The sequence below is a fragment of the Scyliorhinus torazame genome, chromosome 11, assembly GCF_047496885.1.
Source record: "Scyliorhinus torazame isolate Kashiwa2021f chromosome 11, sScyTor2.1, whole genome shotgun sequence".
Taxonomy (NCBI): Eukaryota; Metazoa; Chordata; class Chondrichthyes; order Carcharhiniformes; family Scyliorhinidae; genus Scyliorhinus; species Scyliorhinus torazame.
Window position 1 is genome coordinate 92288176 of NC_092717.1, and position 21647 is coordinate 92309822.

The 21647-nt window shown below is 40.7% G+C and overlaps 1 protein-coding gene across 1 annotated transcript in view; it reads right to left on the bottom strand.

The window, feature by feature from the left end:
• Window positions 1-11286: 11286 nt before the first annotated feature.
• The window catches only part of zbtb10 (zinc finger and BTB domain containing 10), a 142073-nt gene continuing 131712 nt past the window's right edge, over window positions 11287-21647 (bottom strand). The window contains exon 5 of the mRNA XM_072467495.1: window positions 11287-19664. Coding sequence (XP_072323596.1) covers window positions 19314-19664 — 351 coding nt within the window. The 3' untranslated portion in view covers window positions 11287-19313. The remainder of the gene's footprint in view (window positions 19665-21647) is intronic.

Below are 21647 nucleotides of genomic sequence, written 5' to 3' on the forward strand. Positions count from 1 at the left end.
TCTGCCCCACAATTTACTCTGACTTCTCGTACATCACCTTCCTTTACCCTTCAGCCACTTGAATTCCAGAGTCTGGAATTTTCTTGAGTTTCCACTGCCCTCTCTTCCTTTGAAAACCTCCTAATTTTGGTCACCTTGCATTTCTTTTTTTATAACTTGACAGAGTAAGGATAAAGAGCAGGAATGTTATTAATAACAACATAGATGATGGGTTGGAAAACCAAACTCCCAGGCAATTGCATTCCAGTTTCTAACCACTCACTGCATAAAAATAATTTTCATGATGTTGTTGCTTCTTTTGCCAATCACTATAAATTGATGTCCTTTGGTTCTTGATCCTTCCACCAACAGGCACAGTTTCTCCCTTTCCAACCTGTCCAGACATCTCATGATTTTAAGCACTTCCATTAAATCCTCTCAATCTTCTCTTCTCAAAGGAGACCAGCCCCAACTTCTCCAATCTCTTTACATAACTGAAATTCCTCATCCCTCAAACCATTCTCAGGAATTTTTCCTTCACACTAATGCTTACCCCATCGTTCCTGGAGCGCCGTGCCCAGAACCTGATACTATACTCCAGGCAAGGCCAAACAAGTGTTTTATAAAAGGTTTATCATCATTTCCTTGCTTTTGTACTCTATGCTTCTGTATTTATAATGCCCTTGTTCCCATATGTTTTATTAACCGCTTTTCCAACCTGCCCTATCTGCTTCATTGATTTGTGCACCCATCTCTCCTTCAGAATTGTATCCTTTAGTGGTCACGAGGAGTCCGCAAAGAGAACTCAACAAAAAGGTTTATTGCCTCCTGCCACCATGGGGGATACAGGACAGGGTAGTTTGCAGAACATGGGTGGGAGAGGGGAAGGTATCAGATATGTACAAAGAACTTATGGAGTCGGACCCAGATAGAGAAACTAAAGGGCAAGTGTGAAGAGGAGCTAGGGGGAGAGATAGAGGCGGGTCTGTGGGCGGATGCAGGGTTTACACATCCTCATCAGGCTTAGCCTGATACAATTTAAGGTAGTTCACCAGGCATACATGATGGTGGCCTAGATGAGCAAGTTCTTTGCGGTAGAGGACAGGTGTGCGAGGTGCACGGGAGGTCCAGCAAACCATGTCTATATGTTTTGGGCATGCCCGAAGCTTGGAGGATTTTGGCAGGGTTTTGCTAAGGCTATGTCCATGATACTTAAAACATGGGTGGGGCCGAGTCCAGAGGTGGCAATCTTTGGAGTGTCGGAAGAGCCGGGAGTCCAGGGGGCAACAGAGGCTGATGTTTTGGCCTTTGCCTCCCTGGTAGCCCGGAGACGGAGACTGGTAATGTGGAGGGACTCGAAGTCCCCACGAAATTAGAGACCTGGGTTCGTGACATGGCTGGTTTTCTCAGTCTCGAGAAAATAAAGTTCACCCTAAGAGGGTCAATGTTAGGGTTCATCCGGAGGTGGCAGCCATTCGTCGACTTTCTCTGAGAAAATTAAAATGTCAGCAGCAGCAGAAATCCAAGGGGGCAGGGGGGGGTTGTTAGGCTATTGTTTCATTGATTGGGGGTGCAAAAAGCATGATAGGGATGGAAATGTTTTATGTACCATCTATGTTGCTGTTATTATGAAAACTACAAATACCCTAATAAAATTTGTGAAAAAAAAGGTTTATTGCCAAAGTAAACTATGTACAGCACAATTCAGGTCCCAGCCGGGACCGCACACAGCAGCCTTTTTCCACAGCTGCTGGATGGTCGGTGTTCTTCTGAAGTCTGCCCAGATCTCTTCTGGAACTTGGGATAATGAAGGATCTCAGTCGCAGAAGCTAGTTTTGGTCAGATGGTCATTAGCTGTTGACCATCAAGCTTAGCTTAAAGTTAAATAGCCATTAAAATACAATAGGAAATAGATGCTGGTCTTTCACATTTAACTGGTGGATAACGGGTCTCATCAGCTTTCCTTTGTTGAACTGCAAACTCAAAGATTCTAGGAGTCCAATGACTCTGTTCTGAGGCAGCTTCGAACAATGGCAGATGTGAATTCTACAGATAACATTCATCGAGATTTGACCATTCCAGGGAGAGACTCCCACACCAGGATTATTCAATTCTGAACTTTTTAGAAGCTCGATAGTTTCTGATGACTGGAATATTTTAGGAATATTGGCATCTCTTGGGACAAAAAGCCTGGGGTTAGAATGGGTTTTACTTAAATGGTTATTTAAAAAAAATAATTTTGATCTGCAAGGCCTGGTAGTTTTAGCAGCCAGTACGTGGAATTGACAAAGGGGAATGTCTTTTTGTTTTGCATATGCATATTGGTTTGCCTGGGGAAGTCCCTGCGGAGTTGATGTGCTTTGCAGCCTACAGATCATTTGTTTTTTTTAAACTTGGGGAACTAAGGTCATTGCTCAGAAAGGTAGGCAGTCAGTTTGGAGAAGCTTTGAGAGAGAGGATCTGATTCTGATCTGCCTGTCTAAGTCCACAATTCTTTCCATGTAGGATAGTTGAAAATAAATGTTTTAAAACAGAGCAATCCCGTCTGAAGACCAGGAAGAGGTTAAAACAACCTAGCTGAAGCAGCTATGTGAAGACATTCAGGCAGAGTCTGAAGGGGTTCCAACTGGAGCCAAATTTGTTTTATAAAGAAAGTATTACTCTCTGCTCTGCTAATTATAAGATGGATTAAGAGCTGTATGTTTCTTTTCTTGTTTAATTAGAAATTATATAGTTGTGAAACTCGAGTTTGAGCTGCTGATATATCTCTATTCATCATATGCATGTGGTTGTCCAAACATGGAACAGGATGCACACTTCATTGGTTCTTGCTGCCCTGCCACCTCTCTATTGGTTAGAAAATTAAACTTACTACTTAAATAGAACCTTAGATTTTATTTGACTGAAAAATTCAGGGGGCGATTCGTCGACATGGAGGCCAAGTGTTCGTGCTGTTGTCACGTTTCACGACGGCGCGAACAGGGCCCGGGCACGACCTATTCTGGCCCCCACAGGGGGCCAGCACGACACTGGAGCGGTTCCTGCCGCTCCAGCGACCTTACGTGGTGCCAAATGGGCACCGTGCCAACCTGCGCATGCGCAGTTGGGGCCGCGCCATCCTGCACATGCGCAGGGAACATCTTACGCACGCTGGCCCCTCACCAACATGGCACCCGGGGGGGGGGGGGGGGGGGGGAGAGAAGAGAGAGAATAGCACCCTCAGTCTTTTGTTTTCCGATCCCCTAGTATTTAATCCACAAGATCGGATTGATTGAGCATTGATTTTAATCACTAACTTTCAGAGCGCAGCTCCTTCCTCAGGTGAATGAAGAGGTGGGTTCCACAAACATATATAGACAAAGCCAATAATGCAAGACGATACTTTGAATGCGAGACTTTGCAGGTAATTAAGTCTTTTCAGCTCTAAACGGTGCGACTGGAGAGAGCGATAATCACAGGTTATAGAGGTGTGAATTGTTGCAAGCCAGGACAATTGGTAGGTTTTCGCAAGCCCAGGCCAGAGGGTGGAGGGGAGGGGTGTCTGTGTGTGTGTGTGAGAATGTACTGCGAAGTGAATCCAGGTTCCCGGTTGAGGCTGTATTCATGCGTGCGGAACTTGGCTATCAGTTTCTGCTCGGCTATTCTGCCTTGTCGTGCACCCTGAAGGCAGAATCGCCGAGCAGAAACTGGGATCTGAGTCCCCCTTTGATTCAACTTTATTACTATCCAGTAATAACATCAATAATTCAAAAGAAACAGAACTAAGTAAATGGAAGGCTGCTGACGTTCACTGGTGGAAACTGAAGATGGCTTTGGAAAATGCTCGTGTATCTCTGGGCCTCGAGGGCCCAATTTCAGACCATAGCACCTCAACGTGGGTAGTAGCATTCTCGGCTGAGAGACAATACCAAGGGCAGCGATGGACTGGCAGTGGATGAATGCTGACATCCTGAGCAAGGACAGCAGATTGATGCACCCCAATGCTACTGTCACTGCCATGAGGTGATCCCTCAGCACTCATCTGCTGGAGAACAGATTGCTCTACAGCCTTGCGAACTTACATGTTCCATTGAGCACCAACATCTTTTTAATAATCTTTACTGTCACAAGTAGGCTTACATTAACACTGCAATGAAGTTACTGTGAAAAGCCCCTAGTCACCACATTCCGACACCTGTTCAGGTACACGGAAGGAGAATTCAGAATGTCCAAATTATCTAACAGCACATCTTTCGGAATTTGTGGGGAAAAAACCAGAGCATGCAGAGGAAACCCACGCAGACACGGGAAGACCGTGCAGACAGTGACCCAAGCCAGGGATCGAACCTGGGACACTGGTGCTGTGAAGCAACAGTGGTAACCACTGTGCTACCGTAGAGCCCACCTGCATCCACAATGGAAGCCGTCTGTGCCTGATGGCAATAGTCAGACTCGCAGGCTAAACCTGCATTACAACAGTCAGAGATCTTATGACTTCTTAATTGCCACTGCAGCACTAAAGCATTGTGAAGACGCCACCTGTGTGGCAGTGGAAACTGTGGTATCAGAATTTATCATGGACCAGTCTGACTACTGCGATGAGGACTCCCAGCTCTCTGCAGTGCCTTATGCAATGGTGGAGCTTTACTCCTCCATGCTCCTAAAAGGCGACTGACCTGCTAATGTGAATGTGCATAGTTATTCTGCATAGTCCGCCCAATTTTATCCTCATCGAAGTTGCCCTGCAGCAAAACTGGTGTGCAATCTTTTGCTCCAGGGGCTTTGCACACAAAGTTATCTAACCCCGTCATGGCTGCAGCCCACCCATGTTCAGTAGCTCACCAAGTGCAGATATTAATTCACCAGCCTCTACTTCAGACTATACAGTATGAGCTGCTGGCTGCGAGTGTTAGGTCAAGTGATGATACTTATTCATCATAGCTATTTGCCGCCTCTCGCTCTTCCACTGGTTTCTGATGGGGTTGAATAGTTGCCGTTCTTGGCCATCTTATCTGAAAATACAAAGGAGGGTAGGAGTAAGGGAAGGAATGGCGGAGGTAGGTGATCTGGAGGTCCATGCTCACCCCATCTGAAGTTTACATTTCATGGCACCTGGCTGCATAAGGCAGCAACTTTACCATCATCCAGGAAAGCCTCAGCTGCACTGCATTTTATTCTGTGCCACTACTATACGTTATTCACAGGATTGCCTCTAAGGTTCTATGGGGATGTTGCACAATTAATCCTCTCGCATTCGTGCCTGTTATGTGCCACCTTGCCCTGCAGAGCAGTCAGAATGATAGTGATTTATGTATCAGTGTATTTAGGTGACGCCATAGTTGAAGGTAGTGAGAAGCATGAGTGGCTGACATTCTTCAAAGGAGTCCGTGCATGAAAGTATCATACAAGGATGTTAGAGGCGAGTCCCAGGTGTCAGGGCGTGGTGCTGGGTGAACAAGGGAGCGTAGTGCATTGAGCAGCTTGAGAAGGGTGTGCGAGGTGTGGTCTGTTGAGGTACATAGAACAATACAGCGCAGTACAGGCCCTTCGGCCCACGATGTTGCACCGAAACAAAAGCCATCTAACCTACACAGGTATCCAATCATCTTGACCACCACAGCAATGTAATTTGCTGCACTGCTGCCAGCTGCACTCTGTATTCACATGCTTCCCACCTCCCTTCTCAGGGCCACTAAGAAGGTTTCTTCTTGCTTGAAAAAAATGGCTTTCTTCCTGGCCCCAATCACGTGCCAGAGAGAATCCAGAATAGTGTCACTAAATTTGGGAGCCCACTCCTTCAATTGATGTAGCATGGCTTGTCAATCAGGCGCCAAAAGCAATTATACAGCTGTCTACAGTCCACTGCTGGAGTTTGTCTTTTACAGGTGCTGTATCTTTAAAAAGGGAAGGCTGCCAACACAGCACATACATTTCTGCAGAACATTACTCAGCCCCCGAAGAGTCTGCACAGGAAGCCTGCACTAAAAAATACCGGGAATGCACCCTTCCACAGCACAATCATGCAAAATGAGGTGAGTAGATGAATTTTATGGCTTACCCATCCTCTCGGAGAGGCATGGGCTTTGTGCTCAAATATCTGGGTAAATGAATTTTATGCCCCTGGAATATTAGGCACATCTCAGGAAAGATGTAGGTTTTAAGAATGATACGTGGACTCACTATGGGGTGAGATTAGGAACTGTAGTTCCTGGGTGTAGGTTGCGGGGTGTTCAAAATATCAAAGGGGACCAGATACAGTAGGTAGATAGAAACTTATCCATTTGTTGGAGAATAATCTAATCTAATATTTAGAGCCATGCCTTTCAGGGTTTAAATTAGGAAGCACTGCTACTTAGTTTAGAACTCTTGCACAAACAACAAATGATGCCACATCAATTGTTAAATTTAAAACTGAAGACTATTAGACTTTTGTCAACCAAAGGCACAAAGGAATATGCAACAAAGACAGGTAAATAGATAAATAGAGTTAAATCACAGATCAGTTATAATCTCATTGAATGGGGAACAGACTTGAAGCTAAATGACCTATTCCTGTTTTTATAAGTATATGAAACAACACGAGACTGTTACTTAACATTAAATGCACTAGATAGCTGCAAGTCATCAAAAAAGAAAGCAAAACTCAACGTAACTTGCATATTTGATTACAAGTCAGGAAGGAGTTAGCATAGATTTTCTTATTCTTCAATCACCCTTAATGAGGATTCTGGCAGGTAACTGGAGGATAACCAATGTAGCACACTTTTATTCAAGAAAGGGTGGGGGCGAGAAGGAAAGATAAAGTCAGGGGACTGTAGACCAGTTAGTCCATTTTTAGGTCATCTTTGAACCCATGACCTGCTACCATCTAGGAAGAACAAGAGCAGCAGATACCTGGGAACATCATCAACTGTAAGTTCCCTTCCAAGTCACTCACCATCCTGACTTAGAAATCTTTCACTGTTCCTTCACTATGACTGGGTCAAAATCCTGGAACTCTCTCCCTAACAGTACTGTGGGTGTATATACATCTCAGGGACTGCAGTGGTTCAAGAAGACAGCTCAAGACCACCTTCTCAAAGGCAACTAGGGATAGGCAATAAATGCTGGCCTAGCCAGCAACACTCACATCCCACAAATAAATTTTAAAACTGTTAAAGCAATTAAAGTAGATGCAGTATATATGGATTTTCGTGACGTTCGGCAAGATCTTTTACAAAAGCAGCACGGTAGTGCAGTGGTTAGCACTGCTGCCTCACGGCGCCGAGGTCCCAGGTTCGATCCCGGCTCTGGGTCACTGTCCGTGTGGAGTTTGCACATTCTCGCCGTGTTTGCGTGGGTTTCGCCCCACAACACACAGATGTGCAGGGCAGGTAGATTGGCTATGCTAAATTGCCCCTTAATTGGAAAATATGAATTGGTACTGTAATTTATTTTTAAAAATCTTTTACAAAAGATCTGAGAAAAATATCAAGTGTTTGATACAAGAACAGTAAGTTGCTTAATAAACAAGAAATTCAAAAGGCCAATGATAGGTGATAGGGTTTAAGGTGGTTCAAAATGGTGTGGGTGGTTCAAAATGGTGTAAGCTTCCTGGTTTGTAAAAGTTATATGACATGCATGTTATGGAGAGGTGTCAGGTCAAAAGGATTGTTTCCTTCAGAATACCCTTGCTCATTCTTTCAGTTGTCTACTGTCCAACAAACATAGCAAAGCAACGTCCTTTCATTCGTCTATTCTTACACCATTGCCCAAAATCTCAACCTCTTTCAGTGAGGCAACAATTGATACATACTTCCAACCCAGTATACCTTATTCGCTGCTTACACGGATTTCTCGCATACATGGAAGAATAAACAATTCCCATTTCGGTAAGTGATTTTATCCATTTTACCTCCAAATGTGATCCTGATCTCCATGCAGCTTGCGCTTATTTCAAATCACTCCGATATCTTAATTCTTTCACATCCGAAACAGCTCAACCTTAAAATGTAAGCTTTGGGAACAGAATGATGCCCTATCCCACATAATCTGCAGTTCTATTCACTTTGAACATTATCAGTGATCCGGTTGCATATTGTACTGCTTTTCTGAAGTGAAGTCATGACTCAAGTTTGCTTTCAAACTCATTTGCAAACCGGTGCATTGAATGATTTTAGAATGCAATTCTAAATTGCATCCCCCCACCCCCCTCATGAAGACCTGATATGGTGATAATCATATTAATAAAACTAAAAATGGGTTTACTACCAAAAATTAGCATTTATAAACAAAAGTTTGACACTTCAGTAACCTGATTTTGAATATTTGAAAATGACTTGCTAATTTCATTGGTGTGCAAGTGTCTTGTAAATTATTTCAATATGTATAAAATTTCCAAATGCACCCTACGAGTGCCTTTGTGCTAAAAATAAAACAAAGTGAATCACTTCCTTGAAAGGGTCAGAATCTGTATGATAACCTTCCACGCTGATCTTTTTGAACCAGTGTTGGAAAGATCAGAGAAACTTTATCCATGTTGCGAACTTTAGCCAATTCTGGGAGAATTGCAAAACTTTGTGGACATACCGTGGATTTAGAACGCATATTCTCTTCCTCCTTCCCCACCTTTGTATTACACAAGTTGGTCCCAAGCAGCGCAGGAAATGGTAAATTCGGGCAGCACGATAGCATAGTGGTTAGCACAATTGATTCACAGATCCAAAGTCCCAGGTTCGATTCCCGGCTTGGGCCACTGTCTGTGTGGAATCTGCACGTTCTCCCAGTGTGCGCGTGGGTTCAGCTCCGGTTTCCTCCCACAGTCCAAAGATGTGCAGGTTAAGTGGATTGGCAGTGCTAAATTGCCCTTAGTATTCAAAATTGCCCTTAGTGTTGGGTAGGGTTCCTGGGGATGAGGTGGGCTGGAGGTGTGGGTAGGGCGCTCTTTCCAAGACCCAGTGCGGACTCGATGGGCTGATTGGCCTCCTTCTGCACTGTAAATTCTATCTATGAAATTGGCATTTCAGATGTAGACCCATTATCAAAAGATGAGGTCTAGATTTTATGGGGTGCCGCAGTTCCTGCCCACAGGATAGCATGTAGTTGTGTCCGAGCAGGACCATTCCAGGGACTATAGGCAGTAATCCATTACACCAAGAGGTGCAGCTAAATCCAGGGTCTCACTGAAGATGGTTTAAGAGTGGTGTAGGGGGACGCTAAAGGTGGAGAGTGATCGTGGGTGGGGCACTTCTGATGGACTCGGAACCTACAAAGGCAATCTCCCACTTGTCAACACCAGCCCGTGCAGCTGAAGGGATCAGGATTCCGCATAGCAAGGGCCTCACCCCTCTGCGGATAAAGTGCTGACAGATGTGGGCAGAGACCCGAAGTGAACAATTAAGCACCTCATAAAAGCAAATTACTGCCCCCTTGCTCTCACATTTCACCCCACCAGCCTCCGTATGCAAAGCATAATCCTCCGCCATTTTCGCCAACTCCAGCGTGATGCCACCACCAAACACATCTTCCCTTCACTCCCTCCATCAGCATTCCGAAGAGACCGTTTCCTCCGAGATAATCTAGTCCATTCCTCCACCATGCCAAACTCCTCTCCCATGGTACCTACCCATGCAATCACAGGTGTAACACCTGCCCCTTTACCTCTTCCATGCTTAACATCCCAGACCCAAAACATTCATTCCAGTTAAGCAGTACTTCACTTGCACCTTTCAATCTGGTCTACTGCATTCGCTGCTCCCAATGTGGTCTCCTCTATATCGGAGACCAAACGCAGACTGGGTGATCGCTTTGCTGAGCACCTTCGATCTGTGTGCATTCAGGACCCTGACCTTCCCGTTGCTTGCCATTTTAACACAAGACTCTGCTCCCATGCCTGTCCTTGGCCTGCTGCAATGTTCTAGTGAAGCTCAACGCAAACTGGAGGAACATCTCATCTTTCAGTTAGGCACACTACAGCCTTCCGGTGTCAACATCAAATTCAACAACTTCAGATGATTAGCTCTAGCCCAATATATATACATATCACCCCCCCCCCCCCCCCCGATCTTATCCACCTTTCCTTATCCCTTCTCCCCTTTGCTTCCCCCTTCCCCACATCTATGTTTGTCAGTTTACCCTCTGATGTTAGTTCCTCTGATGTTTGGCCTTTCACACCTTTCGTTCTCTGTGGGGACTGCCATTAGCACTCTTTCCCCATGGTTTCTGTGGCTGTTAGCATCCTGTTTCCCTGGTTTTCTGTTTCATTCTCACTCCAAAGTATAAATGTTTCCCACTTTCTCTATTATAGCTTTGACAAAGGGTCACCTGGACTCAATAGTAGCTCTTTTCTCTCCCTACAGATGCTGCCAGACCTGCTGAGATTTTCCAGCATTTTCTCTCTTGAATTAAGCACCTTTGGTCACCAACACCCACCTCCCGTTTCAAACATGCCCCCCCTACCTTTAAACCCACACATGGGAGTACAAAATCCAGCAGATGTGGATATTGACCTATTTTTGTGATTTTAATGTTTGACAGATTAGATTTACTGCACATTTAAGATATTTGATAATATTGGACCCCTTTTTCAAATTTCTACCTGGTGTGCCTTTCCCATGCCATTGCCACGGCCACCATTTATCGCACATCCATAATTGCCCTCGAGGCAGGAGTGTTAGTCCCCTTCTTGAACCACTGTAGTCCAAGTGCATAGGTGTTGTCAGGGAGGGAATCATAGCTACTTGGATCTTGTTTTGTCCTTTTTTTTGTTGCATACTATTCAACCCAAGAACGTCCTTTGTGACTGGAATGTTATTTATTGCCTTCTGCTTATTGTTACAGCCCATTTAAATACTAATTGTTGCTTTCTGTCGAATGAAAGATTGCACATAGAACATTAACCAATTCCACCCCCCCCCCCCACTTTACATACAGCTGGCCACCGCTGCATTTTTCGGCTAATTTTATCTTTAGCTGGTTGACAAAATGTTTTTGTCCGTTCTTCCAAATATTTTCTTGTGCCTGATACATATCTTTCTAAGTTACACTTTTCCACATAAAACGTGATTTTTACTGTTCATCCCACCAAATGCAAAACTTTGCTGGAAACAAGTGTAATTAATCACTGATTAGTATAACAAAAACAAATTAAAGCAGCAGCAAAGTGCAGACATGAAGCAGGACATATATTAAAATAATGCTGATTTTCTGGTAATTTTGACAGCACATAACTCTACTTCATTAAAATTGCAAAAATCTAAGTTTAAACGTTAGCTCTCAGGGCATGAGCTCATCAGAATCAGTCACTTCTACCAACTGTGGTATGGGAAATCACACATTCAACACAGCTGGTGAATTAAAATCATACGTTCTTATTCAATGATGAAACATATGAAAAAATGGATTGAGGATCCAGGTTATCAAAAACAAATCATTCAACATTTCTGTTGGGTTTAGTACAAGTATAGCACCAGCTTAGACAAGCAAAATAGTCACCAATAATATTTAAGACTGTACAAAAAGAATTTACAGTTTACTACATACAATCTACAAACTGATCATTTATCAAATTTACAGGATTAATGTTAAATCACATCAAATCTATTTAAGTGAAAATCAGTGATAAGAAAAAGTGAATGTGCAGCAGAGAACAATTTTCCATTATTTAAAGTGAACACTTAAAAAAAAACATATCCATGATTTATGTAATTATGTTTCCCCTGAGGCCTTTGGAAAAAGATTGTGAAGGATTGGAGAGAAAGAAAAAATTATTTTCTCAAACTAATAAAGATTTCCTCCTTTTCTTTTAAAAAAAAGCGCTCCAGCCATCAATGCAACTTATTTAATACACAGAACACTCCTGGGCTCCAAGTCAATCATTCCATCTCAAAAGTAAAAACAGAATTCAAACTAGATGTTTTATCTTACCCAAGGGCAGTCATTAAGTAAGTCAGAAAGACTGATAGCCAAGAACAAGTAACCTGGCATCATCTGGTGACGACGAGTCTAATTAAAGCACTAGAATTTGGTGTTGCTTGCTGTATGCTCATGCGTGTTTTGCATTAAAAACAGATTAAAGCCTTGCTTTTATATATTATGTTTCAAGTATCTCAAGCGTCGTTAATAGAATGAATTACTTTGATGATGCGCTATGAACATAACACATGTCGCAACACAAACAGGATCCCACAGATGACCAACCTTCGAAGGCAGATTGGTTGAGGGAGGAATGAAAGTACTCCCTGCTCTTATCTGAATAGTATCATGGGATCTTTATCATAGGCAGTTCCTCAATTCATTAGCGGACTCAAAAGATGGATACCTTTTACCTGCTTCTCAAAACAAAGCCTTGGTGTCTTACCTTGCTTTCAACAAAATTGGGGAAACTGCTTTGTTTTAATCACTAGCAAAATGCAATACTGAAAATATTGAAATTGCATTAATGTGCAATTGAAAGAACAATCATAGAAGAACAATTTACAGCAGACTTTGGTGTATTAAATAGAAGTGGCTTAGAGTTTGGAGTTTCTTTAACAAGTTCCAAAATTAAAAACACGCAAGTTGCTAATCCATCTTTTCCAAAGAAAAAAGTGTTTCTAAACTTTCACATAGAAGCTATCCTCCTACAGCACAAAGAATTTGCCTGGTGAACTGTTGTCATATTTATATTACCAAATATGTTGTGTTCTGTTCAGTACTCCAAAATGCACGAATCTATGTACAAAATGCAACTAAGGCAGGAAAAGGTGTACTTGGTGCCAAAGTGTGTTATATTCTGACACAAACAAAAACGGTACAGTTGATCTAAAAAAATTTAAATTATAATGCATTGTCTCCCAGTCAACGTTTACAAAACAATCTTCAGGAACTGAAGCAATACAGTATGATTGAATCTTCCATGAGGCAATTATGTAGATGTTCATGCACACAATCCTTTTAAATTCAGGTTCTATATGATTTTTATTTCTGTTAATTTCCACACAGTTGAAAATTTTACTTTATGGGTTACTGTTTTTGTCAATGTGCACTCAAATTCAATAGTGTTGGGTACAAAGGTAGTGGCATAGTGTTACCTTCCCTGTGACTAGCTGAACCACTGTTGGATTTGCCCTGTGACTACCTGAACCACTGTTGGTTCACCCATTCATTTAAATTTATAATTTTTTAATTCTTTCCCAACACATGAACACATCCATCACTTTCAGGTTCACCTTTCATTCTCTAATTTTCTACTTGACCTTCAAAATAATTTATCATCCTTAATTTTTCATAATTATCATCTACTATTGTCAGGATGTTGGAACATAAATGAAATCTAAGATTTCATTAAAAGAATAGATTTTAAATTTTGACCCACCAAAATCTGGTCCGCTCGTTTGATCCCAAACAATATATTGTAAACCACTTTTACAAAGAAAGAAAATCCTCTCTCCTTAACTTTGCTTTCAAACACAGATGCATATGGATCATTAATTCTTTTACAAATGAATTTCTTACAACTAAAAAATATGGTTTAAATTCAGCTGTAATTATACAAATAGGAAAATAGATAGTTGTTGCAGTGTATATATTATTTGTATAAAGTGTTTTTAAAAAAGTTTAATTTTCATTTCGTATTAGCTACATCAGCTGATGTGATGCACAATGCAGATGCACAATGCAGATGCTCCTCCTATTTTATCCTTTTGGAAATGACTAGCAGGTTAATTCTTAAGTGACTCAATATCATTTTGATAAAAAAAAAATTAAATGCTGCAGAATTGAAGACACTTGATCTGAACACGGAGTCCCAAATAATTCCAACAACAGTACTGAACAGGTCAACAAACCTGTCATTCAAAAGCCACAACTTCCAAACTGGATGTAAATTCAAAGGGTTAATTAGGGTTAGCCAAATTATTAGTGTGGAAACCTAATTTCCTTTCTACAGTTTGGGATTCAAGGTCAAGTCTACAGATGTGAAGATTCAATCAGTTCATTCTTCTAGTCACAAATTCTCCCTCCCCAATATAAATAAATCAGCTGCTTTATGCTGCTACTATAAACTAGATATTTATTACACACAGCAGTCTATACACTGGAAATAAATCCAATGTGCTAAATAAATAATTGATAGGAAACAAGTGTGGGACTAAAATTTACTATGTTTAAAGGTTTGCAAAAATTACTTTTCAAAAGCACAGCTCGTTATTAATTTTGTCTCATGGATTATTAACATAACTGCAGTGTTACAAACTGTCAGACTTGCTGATCACAATATACAATATAAACTTAGTCTATGTATTAGACACAACTGCCTTAAAACAATAGAATGCTACGTTCCACTGAAATCAGTGGTGGGCAAATCCTCACACGTCCCAATTCTTGGCATTATGATGTGCTTAAATCTTGCTTAGTTCCAAACATTTCAAAATCATCACATTCCAGACAGAAGAGGTTCAATTCAATCAGTTGTTTTGGTGCATGCCAATTTAAATTAAAAACATTTGCCAATAACAAATGTAAAATTACAACTAAAGACGGTATTCTAATGTGTAATAAACAAGTTTTCTTCACAGAATAAAATTGCAATACACTAATTTGTTTGATCCTAATTCATACACTTAAATACTTAATTCACAATTATTTTTAAATATTTTCTATCACCCTTCAAATAATAAAATTGCTTTCATAAACTCAAATGACTCAAGTAGCTGGATGAATCTCTAAACAAAAATGATTATCCAGTATTTTGCAAATTGCATTTTGGAATCAGTACACACTGGGGTAACCATAATATCTTAAATGCACTCTTGTCATCCCATATCTTTGGTAGCAATGATTCCTGAAATCTGAAGGATGATGGATTACAATCCATCTTTGAAACAGAAATTCCTACTTCACCAGTCATGGCCCGAATTACTGAGACACCAATTTTAATAATTGTAAGAAATTTACTTCATAAAATTATCCATATTTAAACTTTGTCCATGCCAATATGCACCAACACTTTTGCAAACCATGACACTCTCTTTACAGTACTGTACAATGCTGACTTATTAAGAAATTAAGTTACATCAAAGGCCAGGACAGCTATTAACACCAGCAATTCACATCTGCACCAATGTTAGTGATCCAACAATCTCAAAAAGGATGTTTGCAACTTTAAACTTACTGATTGGTGTGTGGCAAGGTGCTTATTAACAAGGAAAACACATTCATATTCTAAGTTATAGGTCTAATGTAAGTTACATGTCCAGAAATTCAGTTCGCAGTAGGTGAAAACTGCGTTTGTCTCAGAAACAAATAAAATATCCGTATTTAGGTTCCAAGGAAAACTGTGTTAGGGATGATCTGTTAGCTGCTCTACTTTCTGAAAAAATTGTTTAAAAAACTGTTCAAAATAGCATTGTATGCAGCCCCGACATCAAAGGGACCTCAAGTTTTTATACTGCAGTTTTTGTACTCACATTTATGAAAGCCACAGTAAAAGGTCACTTTAACATTCACAATTCCCAATGTGTCCTCAAAACATGGAAAAATGGGTAATTACCACCCCATAAATACCAGACTGCATAAAGGGTTATGGGATACAATTCCAAAATTATCTTAAAACTGTCAATTTTCCACAAGAAGACTTGCAATATTAAAAAGGGAAATGCATTCTTCAGAATAGGCAGGAAACCGGCATTTTGGATTAAACATCTCCTTAATATCATGATGACATTAATGAGAACACCAATACAAATAGAGACAGATACCAGAAACATTCATGGAAGCAGAGAGCAAATATTTCAAAATGGAAAAAGATACATATTTGAAAAAGGGATTATAAGGAAATGACAGGGAATGGGAGTTAGGATTTAGGTCTTTCAGAGAGCGTGATGGGCCAAATGGGCTCATTGGCACTGCAACCAAAAAGTTGAACAAGTCCAAATCAAACGTGGACCTTAACCTACATGGTGCAATCCACAGAGATTTCCCACTATAACAAATATATTGCACCAGTCCTAATATCTGTACACAGAATTTACTTTTAAAGATTCCACTACAGCATTGCTCCAAAGTGCCTCTAATCAATTCTAAAGCATAGTACAGAGCAACAAACTCTCTCCATAGCACAATAAGAAAATAGTGCATCTGATGCTCTAGCCTGTGGAACAATACAGTAGCATCTTCAGATTAGGAAAGAAGAAAACCTGCATGGAAAAACACTGATGAGTCAGTGTTCCAAAATACAAAACATAATAAAGGGAACTATTTAAACAGAACACAATTTCCCTTTAAACTACTGGTGCAATTATTCTCCATTCAGCAGATAAAAAATTAACACTAGTGTTACTTCATTCGGTCAGCTAAGTGTGCACATTTATGGAAATGTTGGTGTTAAAAAGTAAAATAGCTTTAGAGATATACTGAACAAATCTGGTTTTCCCAACAAGGTGTTATTTTCATTAGATATGCACCCATTGATAACAACAGAAAATGGCAATTATCAAAGCATCGGATTGCTTCTATTCTGCCAGTGCTCTCTTCTCTACAAGAGACAATAGTGTGCTGATATTAGATTCATGGGCTGGATTTTACATGCCCCTGCTGTAGGGGCAGAAAGAGGAGGAGGAAGAAAGACATGAAATAGGTTGGATAATTAGTCTGCCACCTTTCCATCCACCCAAGAGCTGACCTCCATAATACGCTAGGTGAGCAGGTGCCAAAATTGGCAGCCCACATGACAAGTGTTCAGCTTGCTGGCAAGCCTGCCGATTTGAAGAATATACTGGCCTTTTAAAAAAAAAAAAGACCCAGATGAAAAAGGGAGGGAAGGGAGGGAAGGAAGGGGGCGCTCTGCACTTGGTTGGGTCACCACCCCTTCCTCTATGCCATCTCCCCTCCAAAGCAAAGCACCCCCACCCCAGCAGGGGTCTTGGATAGCTCCTTGCTCTTAAACCACAGGACTCATCTTTCTGGGTCAGCCCTGATAATCTTTATCCTCCTTTCTGCAATCCACCAGCTAGGTCTTTGGCCTGAAGCTTCCAAGAGCACGACTTTCTACCAGTGATGGACAAAGTCCCCCTGTAAGCAATTTAGCCTGTCCCCAGTGTTATGATTGGAGGGCAGGCTTGTTCCAGCCATGCCGGCTTCAAGCAAAGTGGGGGGGGGTTACAGAAGCCCAGCTTTCTGCAATCAGCCTCAGCTCCAAAAGTAGAACTTCTTTCTAAAAAGTAACACTGTAGTAGGATCAGCTACAGTGAGGAAATAAATTACTAATATTAACCATAGTGTAACAGTTTGAAAAAATAAACAAATATCTGCCTGTCCTTATTATGTCAACCTTTTAGACCCACATCATGGTCACCAGCTACAGAATACTAAAATTTACACCTTGCAGATATAGCCACTGCTTTTGTTCAGGGGAAAATCAAGCAACTTCCTAGCTTTTACATGGAGTTTATGTTTTATAGCTTCTATTGTGCCCATCCTTCAAAATGCCTAGATCGAAGTAACATTCCTAAATTCTCAGAATTGAACACGAGCAGACTATGTTTGTTGAAGCAATTCCACTTCAAGAATGTATCAAATCACCTGACTGTAATTCTATTAGTTATTTGATACTGATCAATCTCCATATTATGCTCATTTAATTTGAAGTGGGTCACAAATAGAAATTGCCCCCATTGGATCTGTAGTACTAACCCATTTGCAAACGAAGGGAGAGAAGAAAAAAAGCTTGGCTTTGAAACACAAAAGCAAACATGTTAGCAGCCAATTATTTTTCTCAGAGTCAAGAACAAAGGCCAGACTCAACAATGCAGATAAACTGAAGGATCAAAGTGTGTTTTTTATATATAAACCCTTACCAAGCAGCAATATTTTCATCATGTAGTGTGTAAATAGATTCAGAATGCAGAATGCTGGGGGATGGGGGTGAGACATGAAACCTGGATGTTAAACAAGTCATTACAAAAGCTTTTTGTTGAAATATTTTACACCCAGTTAAGACTAACAGCATTGCATTTTCCTCCTTTAAAAAGGGGAGAAAGTAGGATTTATCACATTTTGGTTAATTAAAACTCAGTTATACTGGTGACTAGTTTATTCAGTAAGAACCCAACTTAGTCTGCTTCATAACAAGTAATTTTTAGAAAATTTACACATCCAACTGCTTTTGCTCAAGTCTCAGAAATAAGATTATATATAGTATGGTCTTCAATAACCACACAGTAATTTGTTAACTCTAAAATCAGCAGTATTTACTTAAGCTGCCATTAATTTTGCAGCTTATTTCCTCTGATGCTGCAAAAACATTGTATGTTGCAATATTTATTTTGAAGAGCACAAAAATCTTTTTTAAAAAACTTAAGTCATTAGCACCTACACAATACATTAGATGAGTTTTCAGATCTGAAAGGCTGAAACTTGAAAATGCATAGAAAAACAAATACCTCAGAAGTTGAATTTCAGATCCATTCCTTTCAGAAATTTCAACCCCAATCCATCTTCCATCACTGGGTGATGGTCAGAGCCCAACAGCAATACTATGTTCACTTTAGCTCAACTATCATTGTAAGGATATTATTGCCAAGAAAGTAGACAGGTAAACTAAGATCCTGAGTGAAGGAATTTAAGTTACAAGAAAAGGCTACGGAAGCCAAAAATCATTTTCTTTGGATGAAAGGAGAGTTTAAGTGATCCAAGTGGAGTTTTCAAGATTGCAAACTGAATCGACATGCTGATTCAGTAAAATGCTTCACTATGGTAAAGGAATAGTAAAGACAAATTAAAAATGAGAGCAATTAGAAAGAACAACATGTAGAACAGTTTCACCCAAATTGTTACATTAGTATGGAACAATCATCAGGAAAGCTAATTGAAATAGATAGTATTAATGGGGGTCAATAAACAATCGAATGATCTTTTTGAGAGTAGTTTGTTGAAAAAATAGGTAAACATAAGAAATTATATGTTTGTTTGGACCGAACGGCCTTCTCGTGTTACTAGAAATTGTGTTCTATCAAATGAAGTTTGTTTTGTATTCCAGTCAGTGAGACTGTCTCCTGCACAACAGACGTACTTCAAGTCACACACTACTGCATTTTTGTACAATTCTTTTTCAAATAGATTCTTGGGAAAATAAATGTAATTTCAATTCTAGCTATTTTAAGGAATTGCCCATCACTGACTCCAATATACTTTTTATCATTACCATTGTGAAACCACTTACTACAATTAAAATATCAATAATTATCCAATGTTCATAGCTATCAGCAAAATATGGAAAATTTAGTGTTTTTTTGCCAATCCATAATCATTGCAATTCAAATAAAATTCATACGATGTCTATACAGTGAACAACCATAGTTACGCTTTTCGGTTTTATAACATAATGGATTAAATGCCAGCTAGTCATTGTCTAATATGACATATGTCTCACTAGCCCCAACATCTTCCCACTGCTCTCTATCCATCTCCCCTCTTCCATCTTCATCTGCTACATCTTCATCAACCATTCTCTCATTTTCTTCATGCTCCAGTCCTCCTGGTTGTCCTTGTTCTTCGTGCTGTTCCTTAAAAAATTCTGGATCAACCATCAGGTCCATGCCATCATGGTCACCTTTTGGCTGTCTATCACCCCCGGAACAATCCAAACATACGCCATAGCGTCGAGATCCATGCCTAATTCCAACACTGGCCGCCAGAGTGAAGAATTTTTTACAAACCATACATTTGTACTTTTTATCTTTTTTGTGTACCTGAAGGAGGAAAACAAATCAGGCATTATTAACATATGAAATACACTTCTACAAAAACCTCAAATAAACTTGCAAATCCTACTGTTAATATTTACTTTATGATTAAGCTAGTGGTTGAAGTAACGGCTGCTAGTGCACCATAACATTATTCAGCTGTGCTACTGAATATGCAAATATGTAGCTTTACAACGACAAAGTTGGTTAATTTGTTGGACAGTGTGGGAATCCTGATGATGACTCAGCTGAGAATTTTCCAAGCCTGCATATGCCCTTATTCAAGTCCACATTTTTCAGTCCAAGGATTTTAGCAGAGGTTTTTAAATTATAGCCGTCATCATAAAAGGTGTGTAAAAACTGCTCAAGGTTAGAATGCTTTCCCCTGGCCGAGTTACAGCGTACACATTTTGGTTTTGTTTGAGGTAGCCAAGTTGAAACAAATGTAGTTACTATCCTATAAACAGGGCAAGCTGAAGGCAGTGGAACACACAGGGTTACGGAGCATTCTAGAAGGTGTGCTGCGTCAAACTTATCGGACAATGTAAAGTGAACAAGAATCTCAGAATCACAGAGCTGTTAAGGCGAAGGAGGCCATTTGTCTCATCATGTCTGCATCTGCTCTCCAAATGAGTATCATAACTTAGTACTACTTCCCTGCCTTTTCTAAGTACCCTTGAACATGTTTTTATTCAAGTATTATCTAATGCCCTCCTGAAAGCCTCAATTGAATCTGCCTCCACTACTCCTTCAGACAGGGTATTCCAGACCCAAACCACTTGTGACATTTTTTCTTCTTTTGAAAATCACTTAAATATGTGCCCTTCTGTTTTTGAAACTCATCAGTGCAAACAGTTTCTCCCCATCAACTGTCCAGCCCCTTCATGATTTTTAACATCTCTATCAAATCTCCTCTTAGCTTCTCTCCAAGGAGAACAGCCCCAACCTAGTGTCATTAACTGAAGTTTCTCATTCCTGGCATCATTCGTGCAAACCTCTTCTGCACGCTCTCCAATGCATTTGCATTCTTCCTATAGTGTGGCGTCAAGAACTGTATACAACATTCCAGCTGATGTCTAACTAATGTCTTCTATAGGTTCAGCATAACCTCTCTGCTCTTGTACTATGCCCCTATTTATTAACTGCTCTCTCCACCTGTCCTGCCACCTTCAATGATCTAAGCAGACACACCCAGGACCCTCTACTCTGGTACCCCTTTCAGATTTTTACCCTTTATTGTGTACTGTCTCTCCATATTGTTCCTACCAAAATACATGACCTCAAACTGCTCTGCACGGAACTTCATCTGCCACCTATCTGTCCACTCCACCAAGTTCTACACTGTCTTCACAGTTTACAATACTTCGAGGTTTTGCCATAGAAACACAGAAAATGGGAGCAGAAGGAAGCCATTTGGCCCTTCGAGCCTGCTCCACCATTCATGATCATGGTTATTCATCCAACTCAACAGCCTAATACCGCCTCCTCCCCCATATCCTTTGATCCCCTTCGCCCCAAGTACTACATATAACTGCTTCTTCCTTCGCCTCAAGTACTACATATAACTGCTTCTTGAAAATATACAATGTTTTGGCCTCAACTACTTCTGTGGTAACGAATTCCTCAGGCTGATCACTCCCTGGGTGTAGCAATTTCTCCTCATTTCTGTCCTAAATGGTCAACCACATATCCTCAGAGTGTGACACCTGGTTCTGGACACCACCAACAGCAACATCCTTCCTGCATCTACCCTGTCTAGACCCGTTAGAATTTTATAGGTTTCTATGAAATTCCCCCCTCATTCTTCTGAACTCCAGCAAAAACATTCGAACCAACTCAATCTCTCCTCGTACGTCCATCCTGCCATCCCAGGAATCAGTCTGGTAAACCTTTGCTGCACTCCCTCTAGAGCAAGAACATCCATCCTCAGATAAGGAGACCAAAACTTCACACAATATTCCAGGTGTGGCCTCACCAAGGCCCAATAGA